General features: G+C 44.9%; 1 protein-coding gene across 3 annotated transcripts in view; it reads left to right on the top strand.

The window, feature by feature from the left end:
* JAKMIP2 (janus kinase and microtubule interacting protein 2) overlaps nucleotides 1–22417 on the top strand; it is a 125660-nt gene that overhangs the window by 94901 nt on the left and 8342 nt on the right. Inside the window, exons 12-21 of one of the 3 annotated variants that reach the window (XM_090064689.1) lie at nucleotides 48–110; nucleotides 461–559; nucleotides 6570–6668; nucleotides 7035–7088; nucleotides 8323–8388; nucleotides 9118–9186; nucleotides 10353–10430; nucleotides 11358–11561; nucleotides 17749–17814; nucleotides 18960–19032. In XM_090064689.1, the coding sequence (XP_089920815.1) occupies nucleotides 48–110; nucleotides 461–559; nucleotides 6570–6668; nucleotides 7035–7088; nucleotides 8323–8388; nucleotides 9118–9186; nucleotides 10353–10430; nucleotides 11358–11561; nucleotides 17749–17814; nucleotides 18960–19010 (849 nt within the window). In that variant the 3' untranslated portion in view covers nucleotides 19011–19032. The remainder of the gene's footprint in view (nucleotides 1–47; nucleotides 111–460; nucleotides 560–6569; nucleotides 6669–7034; nucleotides 7089–8322; nucleotides 8389–9117; nucleotides 9187–10352; nucleotides 10431–11357; nucleotides 11562–17748; nucleotides 17815–18959; nucleotides 19033–22417) is intronic. The other 2 variants (XM_090064691.1, XM_090064690.1) reach the window with 2 other exon arrangements.

The raw sequence follows: 22417 nt of genomic DNA, 5'->3' as shown, positions 1-22417 counted from the left end.
GAAATAGTCACTTGATTCTTATTTATCATTGTTACTTTATCAAACAGGACTCTCACTGGGTAGAAGATAAACAACTTTTCATTAAGAGGAACCAAGAACTTTTAGAAAAGGTATGCTCGAAATCCTCAAGTGTTGGTTTTTAAAGAGGTGACACATTAAATACCTTCACATTCAGGATGTGCAATTTGGATTTGTGAATTTAATGAATGAACAGTGAGCAGGTTCTGCTTTAACTCCTTCATCTCCATTAATGAACTGCGGTTCTGTTTTTTGTGGTACCCAAACCTGGGACAGAAACAGCCTGTTGTGTTGCATTAGGCTAAGCCTTTACCATGGCTACTTCAGGCAGGATATTTTAATCCTCTCTGTTCCTTGAGATGCTGCTTCCTCTCTGTTTCACAAAAAGATTCAGTGTTGTTATAATGACGGCACAAATCACGAATTCAAATATTTCTACCAGATAGAAAAACTGGAAGCAGAAAACAGCCGCTTACAACAGGAGCTTCAGGATGCACGAGACCAGAATGAGCTGCTGGAGTTCCGGAACCTCGAGCTTGAAGTAATGAACAGTCATTCCTCGCGGTGGGACCGGGGGCGCCAACTGAAAGCCAAAATGCCTGTGAATTGGACTTTGAATTTAAGCAAGGGATTACTCCAGTTTAAAATGAGTGTAACGGAATGGTGAATCAGGTGCAATATTTCTAACTAGCTGAAACCTGCAAAACATTTGCAAATTAAATTTTTATTGCAGAAGTGGCCCCAGGGGGCACCACCGCCGTTGAGGAAAGCACCAGCGCCCCCCCCAGCTCAGGGGCTGTATGACCTGGCGGCAGCTTGTGTGGCAAAAAAAAGCAGTGAGGGGCCTGATGTTCTTTTTTTTCCTCCTGGAGGCTGCCTCCATCTCTCACAGCTGGGAAGTGAGCTGCCACTGGGTTGTGCAGCCCCTGAGCTACACGGCACCCCAGTCCTTCCCTCCACAGTGGCGGCACCCCCTGGGCAGTACCCGCCTGCTGCTACCCTGCCCAGGCAGTCCCAGGGGGTGCCGCCACCATGGAGAGAAGCACCGGGGACCCCTGCAGCTCAGGGCCCATCAGTAGCTTGTGCCTGGAGAAGTGGGCAGGCTCTGGGGAAAAAACAAAAAGGATCAGGCCCCTCATCGCTTTTTTTTTTTTCCTTCGGTGGAGCCTGCCCACTTTGCGGCGGGAGAGCCAAGTGCTTCATTCTAGCTCTGACTGGCCTGCAGATATGTTTGAAATGCCTCAGGATCTTCTATAATAACAACACACTTATTCTGTCTGTTCAGAGCACTCTGATTGGTTGTTTCAGTAAGCATTGTGATTGGCTGCCAAGACAACCAGAGTGCCCCAGACAAACAGAATAAGCCTATTATTATTATAGATTAGAGAAAGAAATGGCCAAAATCCCAGATCTCATAATATCTCCTGTATTTTATGAATGGTCAGGCCTAGGTTTAACCAGCATGCTTCCCCTGAGCCTCACATGGTGTCAAAAGCAAACGCTAATTGACTTGAATGGCATCCAATGGGCCTGTGCGAAGCAGTGAGTATTCGATTCAGCTTCGGATTCAACCAATTCAGAAGGACAGTGATTTGATTTGGTGATTCGAATCACTGTCCCAATTCAATTCGGCCCATTCAGATTCAGAGATTTGGCCACCAAATTGGGCCAAATCTCCTCTGAATCAAACAGGCAGCGGCAGCAGTGTCAGTGGTGGGGGTGTGGTGGCAGTGAGTGAGGCCCCACCCTCCACCCACTCCTGCTGCCCCACCTGGCCCCAGCATCCCAGTACTTTAAAAAAAAAAAGCCCCACACTCACCAGCTACAGCAGCGGCAATTGGAGCCTCTGAGGGCTCAGGACAGAGCCTTCCCATGCAGTGTGGGGCAGCAGGGATCAGCCCCCACACCTGGCACCCACACAGTAGCTATCACATCACGCAGGTGCCTCACAAGCGCCAGGCGGGGAGGGGGGGCAATCCCCACTGTCCCACCCTGCATGGGGGGCTCTGCCACAGGCCCCCAGAGGTCCTGATCGCTGCTGCAGCTGGTGAGTGCAGGGCTTTTTTCTTTTTTTTTTTTAAAGTGCTGGGATGCTGGGGCCAGGCAGGGAAGCCATGGGGTGGGGAAGTGGGTGGGGGCTGGGGTGGGGAGAGCACTCAGGGGGCTAGGGGAGCCAGCAGGGGATGGGACCAGGCAGGGCCCCCCCCCATGGTCCCCTCCTCCAGCCCTCCTTCCCCCTACTTATCAGCATGGAGCCTGGGTCCAGTTCCCTGTGGTGGCAAGCGGGGACCACCTGAAACTCCAAATCAATTCGGAGGCTTCCAGTTAGATTTGGACCTTTAAATGGGTCTCCCAATTCAATTTGGATTCAGAGATTCGGCCTCCAAATCAGGTATTGGTCTAGAGACAAAAGGAATCAAAACTCATGGAAGAGGTGATATCTTTTATTAGACCAACTAGATATTTGCAACCAAGTTGTATTTATCTGAAAGCTTTTAGGCACAGTCACCCTTCATCAGGCATAGGAGAGAGCAGAGAATGTATAAGTTGACTTGAATTTTTTTTTTTGCTAGTTTACTTTAGTGGAGGATGTAGGTTTCTGATTTTTTGGAGCAAGCTGCTGTTGTCAAGCTTGACAAGACAGTCTTGCTTTTATTGCAGGCTTGAAGTAAAGATGCCAAACATAGGTCATGATCTATAAAGCAATACAACTGAATAGCTCTGCATATTAGCAGTCTATTGAGATATCAATACTAAAATTACCATATGATACATGCTCAGTGGCTGAGACTGTCACATCATGCCATGAGTAAGTTCTTATGGCATGTAAAGAACTTACTCATGGCATGATGTGACAGTGCCAGCCAATAAGCACTTATCATATGCTATAGACCATTTGTGAGGCAGAGCCATGAAATTAGAGCAAGGGTCTAAAGGTATAAACAGACATTGCCAAATGAAACAGATCTGGTATGATGTGCCATCACTTTGTTGGGCAAAACACGTTGCTCATTGTCCCACATATTGATCCTACAGGACAACAGAACAGTGTCCTACACAGCAGCCTGTAGGTTTTCCTGGTTAAAAATGCTCTTGTCTGATATGCTTTGCCTCTGAGCAGAAAATAACTGAAGAAGTGTTGGGTGTGAGAAAGAGAAAAAACACAAGAGGGAACATGACTCTAACTTAGGGGCTATCATACTTACCAGGAAGAGGGGAACTGTGGATCCCAGTCCTTGTTCACTGGTCCAGTATATGTATTTTAAATCAAGCAGTCCGTGGATAAAATATATAAATAGGCCAGGGAGCAGGGACCAGAATCCAGAGCTGCCAGGTGTGTGCCCTAATCATGACGCTACAAAGTGCCACACACAGGGCACATCTACATGTGCATTAAGTGCATTAATTAAAGCACTTTTTCTAATGAGCATTAAATTTAGGTCCCTCCAGAAGTACTAAAGAAATGTACTGCCTTAATGCGCAGTTAGGAATGCACATGGTTTTTAAGTGGCACTTCATGTGCAGTAGCCTATTTTACTATGCATTAGCATAATTGCACTTTTTTATGTGACATTTTAATGTGAAGTAGAATAGGTTACTATGCATTAAAATGTATCTGTAAACACATCCAAAGGATGCATCTACATATGAGCTTTACTGCAGAGTTGACTAATTATGTCCACAGTAAAGCGTCAGCATCCACACATGTTCTGGTATTAGGGTACAGTAAATTTACTGCAACTGCCCCCCATCAACTGCTTTGTGGTGCTGAGCAGCCCTAAAATGCCCTAATATGCCCTGCCTACACCATTGCCCCTCATTCCCAAGCTGCCCCCCAGCCCTACTGGTGCCTCTCACTCCCGACCCACAGCCCCTGGCATTGCGGGTTCCCCGCACTCCAAACCCACAGCCCCACGGCCCTGCTGGTGCCCCACACTCCAAATCCACAGCCCCCTGGGCCCGTCTGGTACCCCTCGCTCCCCAGTCACTGCCCCCCGGCCTTGCTGGTGCCCCTCACTCCCCACCCACAGGGCCCTGCTCCCCCTTGCCCTATTGGAGGGGTCCCACAGCTGCCAGAGCTACAGGGCCATGGACCTGGATCCACAGCGCATGAGCCCCAGTTGCTGCTGGGAAGTGGTGGATGCTGCAACAGAGCAGAGCATGGAGCTTGGCTTCCCCTTCCCCCATGGGCCATGTGGCTGTTGGGAAGGGGAGTGGATGCAGGCTGGCAGCTGTGGGCTTGGGGCTCCCTGCCCTGATGCCCTCCCCTGGGCCTCTGCGGCCTAATGAGCAGGCCAGAGCAGGGTAGAGAGGCTCAGTGCCACTGCTGGGAGCCCAACACTGCCATGGCAAGGTGCCCCCTGCCCGCCTGGAAGCAGTGGGGCAGGCAGTGCATACTTGTTCCCCCTACTGCTGCTGGGCAAGAGGGAGCACCTTGCCATGGAGGCGCAGGGCTCCCGAGAGTGGCATCGTGCCTCTCCACCCCACTCTGCTCTGTCCTGCCGCACCTGGTCCTGCCCACTGGTCTGTAGAGGCTCCTGGGGGGAGAGCAGCAGGGCAGGGATCCCTGAGCCTGCGGTGGGCATCCTGCATCCACCCCCACCCCATGCACAAACAGGAAGCTGAAGGAGCTGTTCTCATGCTGCTTGGCTGCTGTGTGCATGTGTGCACTCACATGTACGTGGAGCCTCCCGCCTGATCGCCCTCCTCCCACACCCCTCACCCCCTTGCAGGCTGGAACTCTGCCAGCCTGCAAGAGGAAACCTGACCTTTCCACATTTTTCTCCTTAAAATGAGAAAATCCATGTTTTGCTGCATTTTACCGCGGTGAACAGAAAACATGGAACCCTGGTAATGACCTAGGCACTCAGCTACTCAGCCTTGATAAAGCTGGGGGAGTTTGGACATGCACTGAGGAATACCTCTAGGTATGGGGGGAACTTTAAAATGAGAAAAATAATGTATCTCCGATGGTTAGGTGCCTTCAGGGATAGAGAACAGATGAGCAGAGGTTTTGTTGATCACCATTTTAGTTTTCAGTTTCAGATTCCCATTTTTGGCACCTTTTCTTTGCATTTGACTCATACTGGTAGTTTATTTTCATGATTCTTAATTCATGACTCCTAGCGTCTAATGATGTGAGCTGTCATGTTTGTGATTTAGTCTACAAAATCTTATGTTTCTTTGATTTAGTTAGTCTACAAGGTCTTTACCCTGCCTTTTGCCTAACATGGCTGGCTAACTACCTCTCTCTACCCAAGTTTACCTAGTTCTTTAAGGGTCTGGTTTGAAGATGGGTGACAAGTATTAAAAGGTGCTTGAAGTTGCAAAATGTCAGGTTCGTTGTCATGTGTAGCAAGGTGAGCTTATATTTCCCTTTATAGTAGTGAATCTGCAGTTATATTTAGCTGAGCTGACTTTGCTTATTGATTCAAAGCCCTTCTTTGTTTTGGATTTTCAGCAGTATCTTTGTTTTATTGTTCTGCTGCAGATTTCAGTTAATGCTTAGGGCTTCATTTGCTCATAATTCAGAGCTTAGTGATAACTCACCTCCTTCTCTAATTCAGAGTTGTGACAGTTCCTTGGTTATGAATCTTTCCTAGAGCTTCAGCTGACAGCTGTGTTTCTGTTTGGTTTAGAAGTAAATTGAAAAATCACTCAATTAAGTGCCCAAAACACTAAAATATGTTTTCAAGATAAAACTGGGCCCCACTCCATTCCTTTCTAAGCACAGGAACATCTATTTACAGACCTTCTTCTCTTGGATTAAGATCTTCAGAGTTGAGCAAGTATTGAAAAGTATTCATATAAATGGATAAAGGCCTATTTTGAATTTGTTGCTCTCAACAGGTATTATAATTTATAAATTTATAAGAATTAATATTCCTGGGAACAACAATTTTTAACAAAATAAGGGAATTGTAAATAAAAGTATTTTCATCAGAAACCTTGGCTGCCTGTACATGTGCTGGTTCGCACTCTAATTACAACACATGCTCTGTGTTCTAATTAGAATGCTCCAGCATGGCCTCATCTTCACATGTATAAGTTCCTGCAGGTTTAAAAATGGCTGCTGGGGTGCTTTATCTAAACCATGTCAAATGAGGTTTAGGTAAATCATTCCATGGCCATTTTTAAACCTATGGGGGCTTAATACACATGATGGTGAGGCGTTTTAATTAAAGTGACTCTCTGGGAACTCCTGAAATACCCCCACCCCCATCCCCAAGCACATATATAGACTGCTCTAATTCAAACACCTATCTTAGGGTTATGCTCATCCAATCAAGGGATAGAAACATAGCATATAACCAGTGCATGCAGTTAAAATCAATCAATACAATTTGAATTTTGAATATTAAATGCTGCTTAGCACATTGATTTTTTTTCCATTGTAATCAAATTCAGTGTAATGTTTTTTTATGAGATAAAGAACATATAACCTGTAAAGCATGAACATCTATGGAGAAGAATTGTTTAGTCAGTACATGTTCACCTACAGAGTCCATTATTCCAACACATTTTCATGTGTGTTTCCACTTTAATTAAAGGAGAGAGAAAGACGGTCCCCACCATTTAATCTCCAAATCCACCCATTCTCAGATGGTGTAAGCGCTCTCCAGATCTACTGTATGAAGGAAGGTGTGAAGGTATGTTAACATTATTCTAGACAGAGCATTTAGCCCCACCTCTGTTTAAAGTTGTCCAGCAAATCCCATTTTGTAAGGCTCAGTTTTTCATTTCTCATAACTTTAAGTAAGTTTCTAGATCAGGTTCTACATCAAGTAAGAATTTGAGATGTCACAGAAGACTGAGAATAAGGTCTATAGTTACAACCGTAATGGTAGACCTTGATTCAAAATGTGGTAATATCAGCAAAGTCTGAAAACCATTGACGTTGGATGGCTGTCCTTTGTTAAATGTTCAGTGTTTTGTTGCTCTTAGCCATGTTCATGGAACCAGTCACCACCATCCTAATGAAGTGTGCAGATCACACCTTTATGTTCTTTTCATAGGACGTCAGCATTCCAGACCTCATAAAGCAGTTAGACATCTTGGGGGACAATGGGGTAAGTGAAAGTATAAAGTATTTTTCCCAATATTCTCATATTTTGCCAGTAAAACAGGAGAAAATTTTGATAATACATTTCCCACAAGACAGTTGTTAGTCATGTAATATAAGGATTGTGTTATTAAAGAGACTTGTTATTCTACAAACCGCTAGGTTACCAAATTGAATATAGCTTTAGTTTAAAATGCATTGGTGTTTGGAGGCCATAAATTGCCTGTGTTAATGGAATTGGTTTGCCTGAGTTGACTACATTTGCTACCCTGGTGATATCTGCTGGCAAATTCAGGTGAGAGATGTAGGATTAAAATTATAAGAATTTGTCCTACCACACGGACTCGTGGTCCTACCAAAACTGGGTTTAGGAATTTGTCTTTGTAATGAATCGCTACAATGCTACTGCTTATTTGGTCTTGCCAAACAAATAAATAAAAAATACCTATCTCCAGGACTGTCTTATAACATAGTTTACTTTAAGAAACTGTATAAGAAAAAAATGAAAAACATATTAATCAGTAATCAAGTGTCAACCTGAGTTTCCTTTTACATATGCTGATGGAATAACTACACCAAAGCTAATGAAGTTACATCAGTACAAAACCAGTGTTTCTGAAGCAGAGCTATCCTATTTACTCTGAATCTAGTTCTGTCCCATGTTTCATATAACATACCATTTTATTGATGTGTCCAGTCAACCTGATTATCATTATTCCAAGAGAGGACTCTCTTTAATGGTATAGGTTGGGATTTGCAAAGGGTCCCCAGAGAATTAGGCACTTGCTTTACTCTGCATTTTACTGAAATTTGGATACCTGCCTCTACTTGGTTCCTTTGAGAATCCTAGACATAGTCAGTAGTCTGTGTACTCAATGGCCATGTCTACACGAGACACTGACTGTGCAGTAGCCCGATACTACTGCTCAGTAGTGTTGCATGGCAAAAACTGTGACGTGTTGCTGCTGCACAGCAGTATTAGGTTACTGCACATTAGCATCACAAAAAGACGTTTTTAGCACTACTTGTTTATACAAGTAGTAAATGACTGCATAGTAACAACAGCGCAGTCAGCATTGCATGTAGATGCAGCCAGTTTCTACTACTTCTGTTAATTTGCTCTGTTAATTCTATGTTAAATGCAGAGTGAGAATGGAACTTAGGAAGATTTTCTTCTAAAATAATAAATATGTTCGAAAAAAGGATGTCACCTAATTTGCCTTTTTTTCTTCCATTTACAGAATTTAAGAAATGAAGAGCAAGTGGCCATAATTCAAGCGAGTACTGTACTATCTCTGGCAGAAAAGGTATAATTTGTGTTACTTGTCTCTCAAGAATTAATAAGGACTGCACTGTACCAGTTCAGCTATATCATCAGACTGCATTTTGTAGACTCATCTCACACCATCAAGAGATTGCTTTTCCTGACATAATTAATACCATTTCCCCAAATGAATTAAGCTGTATCTTCAATAGTAGATTTTGCTGGTATTATTGCATGTACCTTAGGGCTTAAGCTGCTACAGAAATTTTAAAAAAATCACCTCGCTAACTGACATTGCTCTACAAGCAGTGTAGACATGGCCTATGGTATACATTTAGAAGAACTATAGTAGACACAAAACCAGTCAACCATACAAGATGAAGCCAGCAGTGGACACGAGGCTTTCAAAGCCCATTAAAAGATGTAGCTCCCATTGAAATTGGTACTGTGTGTCTAGATCGCCTACCTTGTTTTGCAGATCTCAGCCAATTTGTGTTTTTAACATGATTCATTTTCATAATTTAAGTCAAGTGAGGATCAAAGGAAATATGGCAGAGACAATAGCCAGCTTTATGGCACTCAGGGTAGTCAGCCAAGCCAGCTTTCAAATTATTCTCTGGTAATGGAGCACAGGCTTAGTGAGGACCAGGTTTGGGTGTTCAGGTTACTAAATTCACATAAACTGTCTGATGGGGCCCCTGTGCTGTATTTGGAATTAGACATGTTAGCTGAACATGCCGTGGGTCACATCTCTGTGTTGTGTGCCCTCTAGTGGATCCAGCAAATTGAAGGCGCTGAAGCTGCTCTGCACCAGAAGATGATCGAACTGGAAAGTGACATGGTGAGCAAATGTCTTAACATAACAATTCACTGGAAATGGCAAATTATTTGATTCCTCTGTGGGTTAGGAAAAAAGATGTCTTGCTAAGTAAAGAGAATTAAATCTACCTGATTTCTGTGAATCCTTAAAATGCTTGCTGCTACGACTTTGTTTGGCATTTCATAATGCGGCAGGGTGAAATGGGTTGCAGGGGGTTGCTGGGGTTTTTTGTTTAGTTATTAAATAATATAAATGAACTTGACTGCCATCGCTGATCCTGTTTTCAAATTCTTGCCCTTTGTGGTGTTGATTGTTTGTTGCTGTTGCATATATGGAGTCCAGAAGTTTCTGGGTGCTTTTCTGACATTTTAAACACGCATTCATTGCCACATAGCATTCACAGCCTAAATATTGTGAAGGCATTTATTGCATGCATCAATAAGAGGAAAAAAATTAATGATAACATTATTTTCTTTCAACATGATTTAAGCCCTCAACATCCTAAGGGCAAGACATTCCTAGCCACATGGAGTTTAATAAAGTGAAGTTACTTTTTGATCTCATTTTTCTCCTCCTTAACTGGAAGTAATGTGCCTGAAAATGAACACACTTTAATGTAATACAGAAAAATCAAAGTGGTTCAGATTCTGCACCTCAGGGTTGTATACACTCAAAATTAATTCAAACTGAGGTACGGTGTGATTTAAAACTCAATGGCTATTCCAGAATAACTCTACAATGTAGACACACTTGAGTCTTGTTACTGTTTTAAGTTTAATTCACTTTCTCATTTATTCTGGAAAAAGAATGTCCAAGCCTGGAGTTGTTCAGGATTATTTATTCCAGATGAGGTATTTTAGAATAACTCCATATGAAGATGAGGCTTAAATTACATGGATGTAATTCCAGTCAGTTCCACTAAGGACACCAAAGACACCTAGGAGTTGCTAAAGAGTACATTATAGCACATTTTAGGTGTACCATAATAACAAAGGAGCCACACTTGTTTTTCCTTCATGCTTTGTTACATAGGATTCAAGAATTTACAACCCTGCAAAGACTCCATTACTCATGGATTTCACGTATTCCTGTCCCCATTAGACATCTGTACTTGATCAACACATATTTCCCACAGCCTTTGGAGTAACTAATTCATTTTTTTCTGTCAAAATGATCCTGCCCTATAGGAGCAGTTTTGCAAAATAAAAGGTTATTTGGAGGAAGAATTAGACTACAGGAAGCAAGCTCTTGACCAAGCATATATGGTATGTACAAAGAAAATAGCTGCAGCACATGTTGGCTAATACCAAAAGAGGACACAGATTTCTACTGGTACAGCAGGATAGGAGGTCTTGCTCATTCTTCCTAACATGTTAAAGTTGTTTTTCTCCACTCTGCCAAACCCCAAAGTGCATCCTGTGCAGGCACAATATAGCTTTGGCCTCTTCGCATCTGAAAAAGACAAAATACCCCATAACAGAAAATCTTCTTTGAGTTAAAAATACTTATTCAGTGGTATCACCCTTCCCAATGGAGTCAGTATTAACCACTGAAACTAGTCACATCCCAGAATCTTAAAATAGCCTGTTTAGCAAGATAACATTGCATATTTTGATCAGTTTTATTGGTGAAGTGCTGGCACAGCAAAGCCCATACTACTTAGCTGTCATACCTGTAGTATGCAAATTTGAATTGTTTATGTTTAGAAAGTCATGAGCAAGCAGTGCAGAGCTACCCAGCCCTTTACCAATGATTGCACAAGTTGATTAGCAGGATTAAGGTTTGCAAGAAAAATGTGGATCATGATGTGCTGGTCTTTCACCTGGGAGCACAATTTAAAAGTGGATAAAAAATGTCACCTTTTGGAAAGTTGATGGAGTTTTCATCAATATTTCCAATTGTAATTAAAACAACCAAATATTCAGGTAAAAATATGCATTACCATTCCATCCCAGCTTTGCTTGAAACATATAAAAATTGGAAATTTCAGTGAAAGTTGTCACTGAAATTCCGTAGAAGCAAAGCCTGGATATTTTTCAGGATCACTTGTCCTGTTATGCTTTTCTGTCTGGCACACACTTCACAATCTTCTTTTGTAGAAGTCTTGTTAGCTCTGACCAAAAAGAAGAATTCCCACCTGTATTTTATAAGCTAGCATGTCTCTAATCAACTTTTGATGTTACATCGACTAGAGAATCCAGGAGCTTGAAGCCACCTTGTACAATGCTTTACAGCAAGAAACGGTGATAAAGTTTGGGGAACTACTAACAGAAAAACAACAGGAAGAGCTGAGGACAGCTGTGGAGAAGTTAAGACGGCAGATGTTGAGAAAAAGCAGAGAATATGACTGTCAGATTCTTCAGGAGAGGATGGAGCTTCTGCAACAAGCCCATCAGGTAGGACACAATGACTAAAGTCATAGATAAAAATTAAATCCATATGGTTTTTCTGTATCAGAAGACATTTTGGCCTTGTCTCAAACTTTGCATGAGAGATCCAGGTTCAGTTATTCAGCCTGATACATTTTTGGGGGGCTCTTGTCTGGGCATATAAAGGCCTCTTCTGTGTCTGCAATTCCATGTGAATTCATTTGTGAAAGCAGTTGGCATATTTTGGCGCTCTATTTCCAAGAATCTAGACTTGTAACATAAATTTTAAAAAACAGTTATTGGGCTCAGTACAGGAGAGAGTGGGTGTGTCTACATGTTCATTATTCAAGTATTCACATAATTACAGGTACTAACTTAACGCACTGTAATTGACACTACTGTGCATTAGCACTTGCACACGCTTTTTTGGTGACGCTAATGCACAGTAGACTAATTCTACTGCACATTAGTATGAGTTTTGCCTGTCACGCTAATGCATAGTAGAATTAGCCTACCGTGCTTGTGGAGTCTCATGTAGACACGTTCACTGAATACAGTTCTCTGGCTGGTGTTATAGAGAAGGTCAGGCTAGAGGATCCAGACTAGGCTTAACTGAGACCCTGTGGGTCAAACTTCAAGGAGGGCGGGGGGAGAGGGATCTGGTGGTAGGGGTTTACTACAAGCCACCACATCAGGAGGAAGAGCTGGATCAGGAATTTTCCAGGCAGCCTGGGGAGGCCGTACATGCAAAGGATGTTGTGGTCATGGGTGATATGAATTATCCTGACATCAACTGGGAGGAGCAGTCGGCCAGTTCCTGACGTGCGTACAGGACCTACACCTCGTATAGGAGGTACTTATCCCCACTAGGGAAAATGCCATACTGGATCTATTGTTAGCCTCTGGGGACGACCTGGTGGGGGAGGTGCTAGTACAAGGGAGGCTAGGGGACAGTGATCATGAAATGATCCAGTTTGCTATTCAGAGAAAGGTGGGGAGGGGAACTAGCACAGCGCAAATGCTTGACTTTAGGAAAGCCAACTTCGATATGCTCAGGGCAGTAGTCAGAAAGGCACTTGGAGCCCAGGGTGTAGCTAGTATGGGGGTCCAGGAAAGGTGGTCCTTCCTCAAGGAGGCTATCCTTGGGACGCAGCAGGACGCAATTCCACCGTGCAGGAAGGCAGGAAGAGGGTCCAAGAAACTTTCATGGCTGAGCGTGGATAGCATGAAACTTTCATGGCTGAGCTGGCCTGAAGGCAAAGAAGAAAGCATACTGGCAGTGGAAGCAGGGGGCAGGGACCAAGAAGGAGTATACCTCCCTGACCCGAGGTTGGAGGGATTTGGTAAGGGAGGCTAAAGCAGCACTGGAGCTCAGATTAGATTCTGGGATTAAGGATAACAAAAAGTCCTTCTTCAAATATATAGGTAGCAAGAAGAAGTCTCAGGGTAACACTGGACCCCTACGAGGCAGGGCAGGGCAGTTGGTGACGGACGCGCGAGAGAAGGTAGAACTCTTCAACAAGTTCTTTGCCTCCATGTTCCTGTCCGCTGACAATGGGGTGCTCTCAGGTGATAGCGTAGAGAGGCCCAAGAAGGATGCAAGTCCCCTGACTGTTAGTTCAGACCTAGTTAAGGATTACCTGGAGGGCTTAGGTGTATCCAAGTCGGCGGGCCTGGATGACCTTTATCCGCGGGTACTGAGGGAACTGGCTGGTGTCATTGTGGAGCCATTGGCATGGCTGTTTGAGGGCTCCTGGTGCTTGGGCCAAGTCCCTGAAGACTGGAAAAGGGCCACCGTGATCCCTATTTTCAAGAAGGGGAGGAAGGAAGAGCCTGGCAACTACAGGCCAGTCAGTCTCACTTCTATCCTGGGGAAAGTCTTTGAAAAAATTCTCAAGGGCCACATTTGTAAGAGCCCTGCAGGGGAAGTGATGTTGAGGGGTAACCAACACGGGTTTATGCCAGGCCGATCCTGCCTGACTAACCTGGTCTCTTTCTATGACCAGGTAACAAAGAGCTTAGAGGTGAAGGAGGAAGTCGATGTCATCTTCTTGGACTTCCAGAAGGTCTTCAACACAGTGTCCCACCCAATTCTGGTGGGCAAGCAGAGGGACTGCAGCATTGATGAATGCACAGTCACATGGGTGGCAAACTGGCTCCAGGGGTGCACCCAGAGGGTGGTGGTGGACAGGTCGATGTCGACCTGGGGGGTGCGGGCAGCGGAGTCCCCCAGGGCTCAGTCCTTGGGCCGGTGCTGTTCAACATCTTCATTAGCGACCTGGACGAGGGTGTGGAGAGCACCCTGTTCAAGTTCACTGATGACACCAAGCTGTGGGGTAAAGTGAATACACCGGCGGGCAGGGACTGCATCCAGGCAGACCTGGATAAGTTAGAGAAGTGGACAGATCTGAACAGGATGCGGTTCAACAAGTGCAGAGTGCTGCACCTAGGGAGAGGGAACCAGCATTATGGTTATAGGTTAGGAGCTGACCCTCTCGGCAGCACAGAGGCAGAGAGGGATCTTGGAGTCATGATCAACTCCTGGATGACTATGAGTTGCCAATGCGATGAAGCAATAGGCTGAGCCAACCGCACCCTATCATGCCTCAACAGGGGCATCACTAACAGGTCCAGAGAGGTCTTGCTCCCCCTCTATGCGGCACTGGTCAGGCCGCAGCTAGAGTACTGTGTCCAGTTCTGGGCGCTGCACTTCAAGAAGGAACAATGGTCACGAGCTGAGGGAGGATAGGTTTAGGTTAGATATTACGAAGAACTACTTCACTGTAGGGGTGGCCAGAGCCCGGAATAGGCTTCCCAGAGAGGTGGTACTCTCACCTTCCCTGGAAATCTTCAAGAGGAGACTGGTTAGGCACCTGGCTGGGGTCTTATGACCCCTCCCACCCCCAGTGCTCCTTCCTGCCCATGGCAGGGGGTCAGACTTGATGATCTGTCTAGGTCCCTTCCCACTCATTGATTCTATGATTCTATGATCCAGTCTTAAAAATCAATGAATTTGCCTCACAGTCAAAAGACCAACATATGCTGTGTAAACAGCATCTGAGTTTAATACGAACAGAACACAGTTCTAGTCCTGACCCTCAAAATATTAGATTGGATTAATTATTTAAAAAAATCAAATTTTCTTTGGTGTTTCTACCCTCTCCTACCCCCTACCCTCAAGTCTTTTTCTGTTCTTTTTGCCCAGAGTGAGTGATTGCTAAGGTGTGTCTCTGGACCATAAGTATTGTATGTCCTTCTCAAGAATCACTGCAAGTGTTATGTATGCCAAGTTTTTAGAGGTGTACCAATACATCAGTCCAATATCAACGGCACCAATATAAAGAAAATTTGCTGTGTAGGAAATTGGCATGGTGTGGCCAATAATGTGGTCGATAAATGTCCCATGCATGCATGCAGCCACATGTGGCGGTAAGGAGCACAACCCAGCAGCTTGGAGACCTATGTGCAGCTGGTAAGTCTGTTGTAGTAGACAGGGAGGGGGGAGGGAAGGGGCATGGGGGCAGCAGATCTAGACCCCCCCCAGTGAGAGAAGGAGTGGGACTGGGGCGGGGGTTGGGGTTGGGGTTGAGGTTAGGGTTGGAGCTGAGGCTGGAGCAGGCGCTGTCCAGCTGGGGCAGGGTGGGGTGCAGGACAGAGCCATGGCTCATCCAGGGGATTTCGGGGGGGGTTGCCACCGTTGCATGTGTCCTGGGCGGGATGGGGGCATGTGCTCCTGGATCTGCATGAAGCAGGGCAAGGAGGGGTGGGGTGGCTGCCACTGCAGGCGGGCTCTTCCTGGCAGGGGCTGGGCTGGGCTGGCTGAGCTTGGGGCAGGCGGCAGTGGCTCTGAAACAAGAGGTTGAGGAGGCTACGGCGAATTTTAGGGTGGCTGCAACCCCTCCCATAACCTTCTCCAAGCACCGCTGCCACCAACTGCCCTGAAAACAGCCCAACCCAACCCAACCCCCACCAGGAAGAGCCCAACACAGCTCTGGCCCCAGCCTGCAGCAGCAGGTGCCCTGCCCCACACAGATCCAGAGGAACACACCCCTCCCCATGCTCTCCTGGGGTGCATGCAGCAGCGGGAATGGCCTCCCTTCCCTGCACCCCCTGGATGAGCCATGGCTCAGTCCCACATCCCCACCCTGCCCCAGCTGGGCAGCATTTCCCTAGCCCCTGCCCCAGCCCCACTCCTTCCCTCACTGTGGGGGTGTTGATCTGCCCCCCCAACACCTCTTCCCTCCCCCTCTACAACAACAGACTTACCAGCTGCATGCATCTCTCCACTCTGTATCAGAAATTGGACTGATATCCTCCTTGAAAATTAGCTATCGATGTCAGTCCCAAAAATGTATATTGGTGTACCCCTACAAGTGTTATGTCCACTGCATACATAAAGGAGAAATGGGTAGGGGGAAAAGGCAGCTAATGACATGTTTAATGTCATGACATCATCACAGTTATATATTGCTGTTGGGGGCGGGGTGGGACTTAACGAGTAGCAGCCCTCCAGTCAAATCTAAAAACAGGCTTACAAAAAGAAGCTTGTTTTCAGCCTTCACTGCCCCACAATTCTCCAGAGAAAAACTAGTTTCCCCTGGTGCTTTAGATGACACGTCTAACCCCACGGGGAAAACATTCTGGAAAGTCTGGAAAACAATCAGAAAAGGGTCTGAAAACTATTGAACAAGATCCTGAGACCTAACTTTTCTGTACCCTGTAATTATCTGGAGGTGGCTGCAGAGGTGGGAAATAATGTGGAACAACCAGAGGTTACTTATTAGTAAAAGAAAACACTGATGTGTTGTATCCTTTGCTGCTTCTGTATCTCCAATGCCTTGTAAATGCCAGAGGGCTCCCTGCATCCCTCCAGTCCTTCCCACAGCCTCTCTGTGCCAGCCGCCCATTACCCTCTCTTTCCTTACAACCAACCCATGCAATTCCTCCAGACAGGAGCCCTTTCTCTCCTTCCTCCTTAAGCTGGGAACTGTCTCTTCCTATTTCCTGCCTCCTACCCCTGAACTAGGGGTTCTGTGTCCCCCTCATAACCTTTCTGCAATATGCCAAGCACTGAATGACCTCCCAAGTCTCCATACCCATATAAAACTAACCAATACCAGGAGCTCTGTGTAACTCCTCATTTTCCCTTTTCTTCTTCTGTCAGGTGTTCTGTTTGGGCTTCCTTTTCCCAGTCCAGGGTAGTCAGTTCTTCCCACACTCTAGCAGGGACTCATTCTAGCATTGCTCCAATCCCCTGCACCCATTTTTTTTCTTTCTGGTTGAGAGCTAAGCTATAGTGGTGGACTGACATGGGGGCAGGTGCAGCAGGGAGCCATGACCCCCGGGAATTGCATGGGGGGGGCGGGGAGGGGGCTGGCTGGGCCAGGCCCTTCAGAGTTATCGCACGACGTGACCAGGGACCGGCCCGTCCTATCTGCAAAACCTGTGGACAGCAGTGCAGCAGTGGCAGCCACAGTCGTTGCATAACCTGCCCACCTGCTCTGTGGATTGGATATTTAGTTACCTGTTCCAGCCGGAAAATCCAGCTGCCACCCCCCCTCCTCCCCCCATGTCCAGTGTGCCAGAACTTTCATTTCCTTCCTGGCCAAAACAAGTAACCGAAGAGGGCCAGGGTGGGAAACTTTAAGTATTGCTACAAGAAGGGGGGGGCGGACACGCAAATGCAAGCGTTGGCCTCCAGGCATCGGAGACACGCAGTATGTCACTGCTAAGCTGTTCAGCATGCCAGCACATTTAAACCATACCAAGGAGGCTTATAGTTGAGATGGGGATAGAAAATGATTTTCTTGTCCCATGAAAATGTTCAGTCTTTTTAAAATGCTTCCCATTCCTTATCAGGATGAAACTGAGACTTTTCAAGCTATTTTCACCAAGCTAGAGGGAGGTAAGGTCCAGTGGTTAGGGCACTCGGTTGAGCTGTAACAGATCTGGGTTCAAAGTACAGCTCTTCCTAATTCAGACTTGGGGCTTGAATCCAAGTCCACAAATCCCAGTTAAGTAACCTAACCACCCATCCAGTGGAAGAGCTGATGATAGGTACAAATTATTACAGTCTTTGTAGAACTGGCTAGAAATCTTAGCTCTTCATTTCCAGGCTCTCTAAATTTTGTGCCCAAGACAAGTGGCATGTTCAGTTGAGCAAAACTCTTAATATTTCTCTCCTTTTGGAATACATATATTTTTCAATGTCTAGAGGATCCGAGATTTAGAAGATAAAACTGACATCCAAAAGAGACAGATCAAGGACCTGGAGGAAAAGGTTGGTTGTGCTACTTTCTGAAATAATCTGATCTGCTTCCTTTTGTTTGAATGCATGTTTTAGACTAAATTTAACACCAGATGTGCTTATTTGACTGGACTGTATTAGTGTGTCTCTTTCTACTTCACTTTCTTTCCATTTAGTGTCTTTCCAGATCATAATGCCAAGATTTTTTCCTTTCTCCAAACTCTCTATTCACTTCAGGAAAGAGCTAGTTTCTATTAAATTATGAATATCTTGTTCTAAATCTGACTTAAATAGCCAGAGATTCTGGGCTAAGTGCTGCGGCCCTTATTCTGTTACCCTGCAGTTATTATTCTGTTATCATGCAGGCAAAAATGACATTTAACACCACAGTTTTGCCAGGACTGAATGAAATGGGTAAAGATTTCAAGCTTGTGCCCTTTTTCCCTGTAAGTTCAATGGAAAGATTCAAATACTGTTACCCCTAATGAAGTCAGCCAGGACTGCAGGATGGGCATTGATTGGCCTCATGTGAACAGTAACATCAAAAGAAATGACAGATTTATTTTCCCTCATATAGCAGTGGGAAGGGGAAAAATTCAAGGCCAACTTCCAATCATTAAATTCTATATTTCAAGTAATATAACTAATTTATCCATTGTCCATACATAACATCTTGATAGTGGGGGGGTTGTCTTATATTCAGGATTGTCTTATATTTGAGTAAATGTAGTAGATAATAAAGAGTATCTAAGGAACAGTAATTTGAAGGACCTGTTCTGGTAAAGATCACTTTTATAGATCTTTTAAAGATCACTTTTAAAGGTCACCACAAATTCATAATCCTGATACATTTGCCAGTATGGACTGGAAGCATCATTTTCAAAACCATGTGGCAAATGCGCCTAAATCAGCCCAGCTTTGTGATTTCAGTGAAGCTACATTGATTCCTATCACAGTAGATCTACCGTTATGCTTCTGAATGGTGGGTCTTTCTAGACTGGGAAAAGGGGTAATATTTGCAGGAGTAACTAGGAGGGGAAATGTTTTCTGTACACAGAATAATGTCAGGTCTTATGCTAATCTGAGTGTAGCATTGTTGCTTGAATTGCTCAGTACTAACTCTGATCCATAAAACCCTACAACAACTTTTATATCTTGTTCTTATTTTTCTTCTGCAGTTTCTGTTTCTATTCTTGTTCTTCTCTCTTGCCTTTATTCTTTGGCCTTGATGTCAATGTGCCTCTTGGAAAGGTAAGGCTGCTTGATTTATTGTCATGAAGCTAGCATTTGTCGCACAGATTCTTATGAACTGAGGGGCAAAACCTATAAATAATTCTGGGTTCAGTGACTTCAGTAAAGCTATGTCAGTTTACAGTAGCTGAAGAGCTGGCCCCGAGTCTCTAAGCTTATGTAAGTTGTAAAATGAAGGATAAGACTCTTGTGGTTAAGATACGTAACTATCCAACAGAGGACAAATTTAGTGCATCTCTGAGTTTTGTTGCCTCCAAACTGGGGTACCGCAAAGGGGAAGACACTTCACTGTTTTCCATAGTTTACACTGGTTTGCAATTCATTTCCAGGTGCAATTCCAGGGGTTGGATGTAGCCACATCAACTGAACTTTATTCCTTTCTTGGCTAGAAAGAGACTAAATTGGGTAATCCGTGGCGCAACTATTACAGAGTTGCCACCACTTAAAATATGATGTTCTGCTATAACAAGCAGTATTTAAGGAGAATACTTCAGTACTGCGGTATCATCATAATTGACCAGAAGTTCCTGAGCACGACTTCTGGAACAGTGACTTAATGCAGGAGTAGAAAGATATGCTGAGGTAGCCCATAACTACTGCGTATTTGGATTTTACAATTTTTGTGTGTGTTCTGTGCAGAAATCAATAGGAAGTTGGAAATTTCAAAAGAACTTCTGCTTTAAGGGTCTGGATCTAATTTTTAAAAATGGCTTTCCCTTGTGAGCCAGCAAATAATATCAGGAAGAAATAATGTTGTCTGAATGGCTGAGTGTTTGACTGTGTCCAAAATAACAAAAATCAAGTTGCGGGGCTGTTAGACGTCAGGACTCTTGGACATATATGAACGAAGAATTCACAGAGTAGTCAAGATAACAGACATTTTTGCAAATACCATTTTCAATTCATGCAGGTTTTCCTTCTGAGCAGCATAATCTATATGCATGTACCCTATTTCTAAATCCAGAGGCACTTACCCTATTTCTACTTGCAAGAATCTGTCAAATGGAGAGATGGAAACAAAGCAGGTATATGCACAGAATCAGGAGTTACCCCTGTCCCTATCAAACCTTTTTTTTTTTTTTGCTGGTGCAATTTGCTTCCACAAAACTTGCATATGCCTTTCTGGGCAAAATTCAGTTCAGTTATGGAATGTGAATATACCCACCTCCAGACTGGATGGTGGGAGCAGAAAGGAGGCGTTTGTACTGGTAACATTGGAGCGCTTATATCTATCCAAAAGCAGGTTTGGCCCTAGCACTAATATTGTACTGTATGAACTGGCAGGGGCTTATTTTGACGATGTTTAAAAATGCATATCTGAAAGCATATTGCTACCATCTGTTTTTTTTCTTTTTCTAATGTGTTCTGCATTTAGAGTCTGCCCTGCCATTGCAGAACCTTGTATAGAGTGCATAGCACATCGACACTACAGCTGATCAGGAAAGGGCTTTTCTTCCTGGCCCTTTTTTGGTGGACATGTTTTCATTGTCATCAACTTTTGTCTTTATGGTGGTCAATTAAAAAGAAAATTCCAAAATACAAACAAAAATCAGCCATTTTTTTTTTTTAAATCAAAGCTCCAAGATGTAAAAAATGCATCAAGAAATTTTTCATTTTAACAGATAAGCCATTTTCATCAAAAAAGAATGTTTCAAATGAAAAATGTCAACCCTCCTCTAATCAGCACTTAGCATCGAGAAATTCCAACTCCCGGTGTGAGGAGATTAATGAATATTTCATGAGACTGTCCATATGTTGTTTGTGCACCACAAGGAAGCAAGGAAGGGAAGGGAACATTAGTGGGTATAGAAATACGATAGCAGACTGAACAGAATTAATATTGCAGAGAATGGTTTTCAGAAGCTGTGGATGTAAGCTCACATTCTTAGGAATACACGTTACCTAAAATAGAAAAGTGCCTACAGTTTTTACATGAGCCTCCCACTCTCTTTGTTGTCTCAGGGTGGAAGTACCAGTATCTAAAACACCCTCTAAAATTCAATGGCTGCTTGCCAAAAGAACCTCTTCGGAGGGTATTTGTATGCATAGATTACACAGTGACTCTCAAATTAGTCTCCTAATTATTTCCACAACATATTCAAAGTCATTCTGAATTCCTGTTCACAGTTGCATCACCTCCTCCCTCCGCTCAGATGAGGAGGTGAAAACACAGATATATGGGAAGTAAATCTCAGAAGCAAAGATAAATGCTTTGTAATCACTCTGTACAGAAGTCATGTTTATGCCGTAGTGACCCATGTGTACGGTCTGTCTATCATGATAGGCAGTGATTGGCTAGAGAAAGCTAATGAGGTGTTTAAGATTACCAGTCTAGTAAAGATCAATCAAAAGGTTATCATTTCAGTTCACTTGAACGCACACATAGAAGCCCTGTAACCTATAAGTGGCTCATCCCTGCTACCCAGGCCATTCAGACAATCACAAGATATTTGCTGTAATCAGATGCAATGGTTTGGCATTTCAGCTACCGTATTTCATGCTATAAGTCGAGTTTTGAAGCCCAGTTTTTAACTCTTAAAATTCAATCTTGACTTATACACCGTATCGATCCTTTTGACCCCAGCCCCAGCCAAATCCTGGCCCAGCCTCAACCCGACCTTTTTCACCTACCAAAAGAATCCCTGTCACTGGAGGCCATGGGGCTTGGGCCCAGCCCAAGCACAGCTGGAGGGCCTTGCCATCGCTATGAAGATGCTGCTCAGCCGGGCACTGAGCCTGGCCCCGGCCCCCGCGAGCGGCACTGCCTGGGCCACGCCAGCTGAGAGCCAAGCCCAGCCCCAGCCCCTGCAAGCAGTGCTGGGTTCAGCGCTCTGCTGGCACAGCCCAGGCCGCGCCACTACCAGGACATGGGGCCGGGCTCAGCTCCCAGCTGAGCAGCATCTCCATAGTGTGCTTGCAGGCGATGGGGCCGTGCCAGCCGAGCACTGAGCCTGGCACTGCTCTCAGGGGATGGAGCTTGGCTCAGCACTTGGCTGAGTGGCTCAGGCAGCACCGCTCACAAGGGGACGGGGACGGGCTCGGTGCTCAGCTGGCGCAGCCCCGTTCCCTGCGAGCGGCACTGCCTGGGCCATGCCAGCCAAGGCCAGCCTCTGTGAGCAGTGTTGCAGCATGTGTCCAGCCCTTGGGTGTCTGGCCCACAGTGGGGGTGCGCAGGGACTGGTATAAGTCAACCCCATATTTCTCATCCAAGAAGTTACGAATGTCATAGATCTGGTGTATAAGTCAACCTAACTTTTGGATCACACCATGTCGACCTGTACACTGTGAAATACAGTATGGTCTGTAAAGCTCAGATCTACTTTTTTGCCTCCCTCAGTGCTGGGGTTGGCTGGAATTATGATCCCAGTGAAAATCAGAGCAGTTT

Source organism: Crocodylus siamensis, chromosome 10 (genome assembly GCF_052110815.1).
Source record: "Crocodylus siamensis isolate JL-2025a chromosome 10, ASM5211081v1, whole genome shotgun sequence".
Classification (NCBI taxonomy): Eukaryota; Metazoa; Chordata; order Crocodylia; family Crocodylidae; genus Crocodylus; species Crocodylus siamensis.
This window is presented reverse-complemented; position numbering and strand designations above follow the sequence as displayed.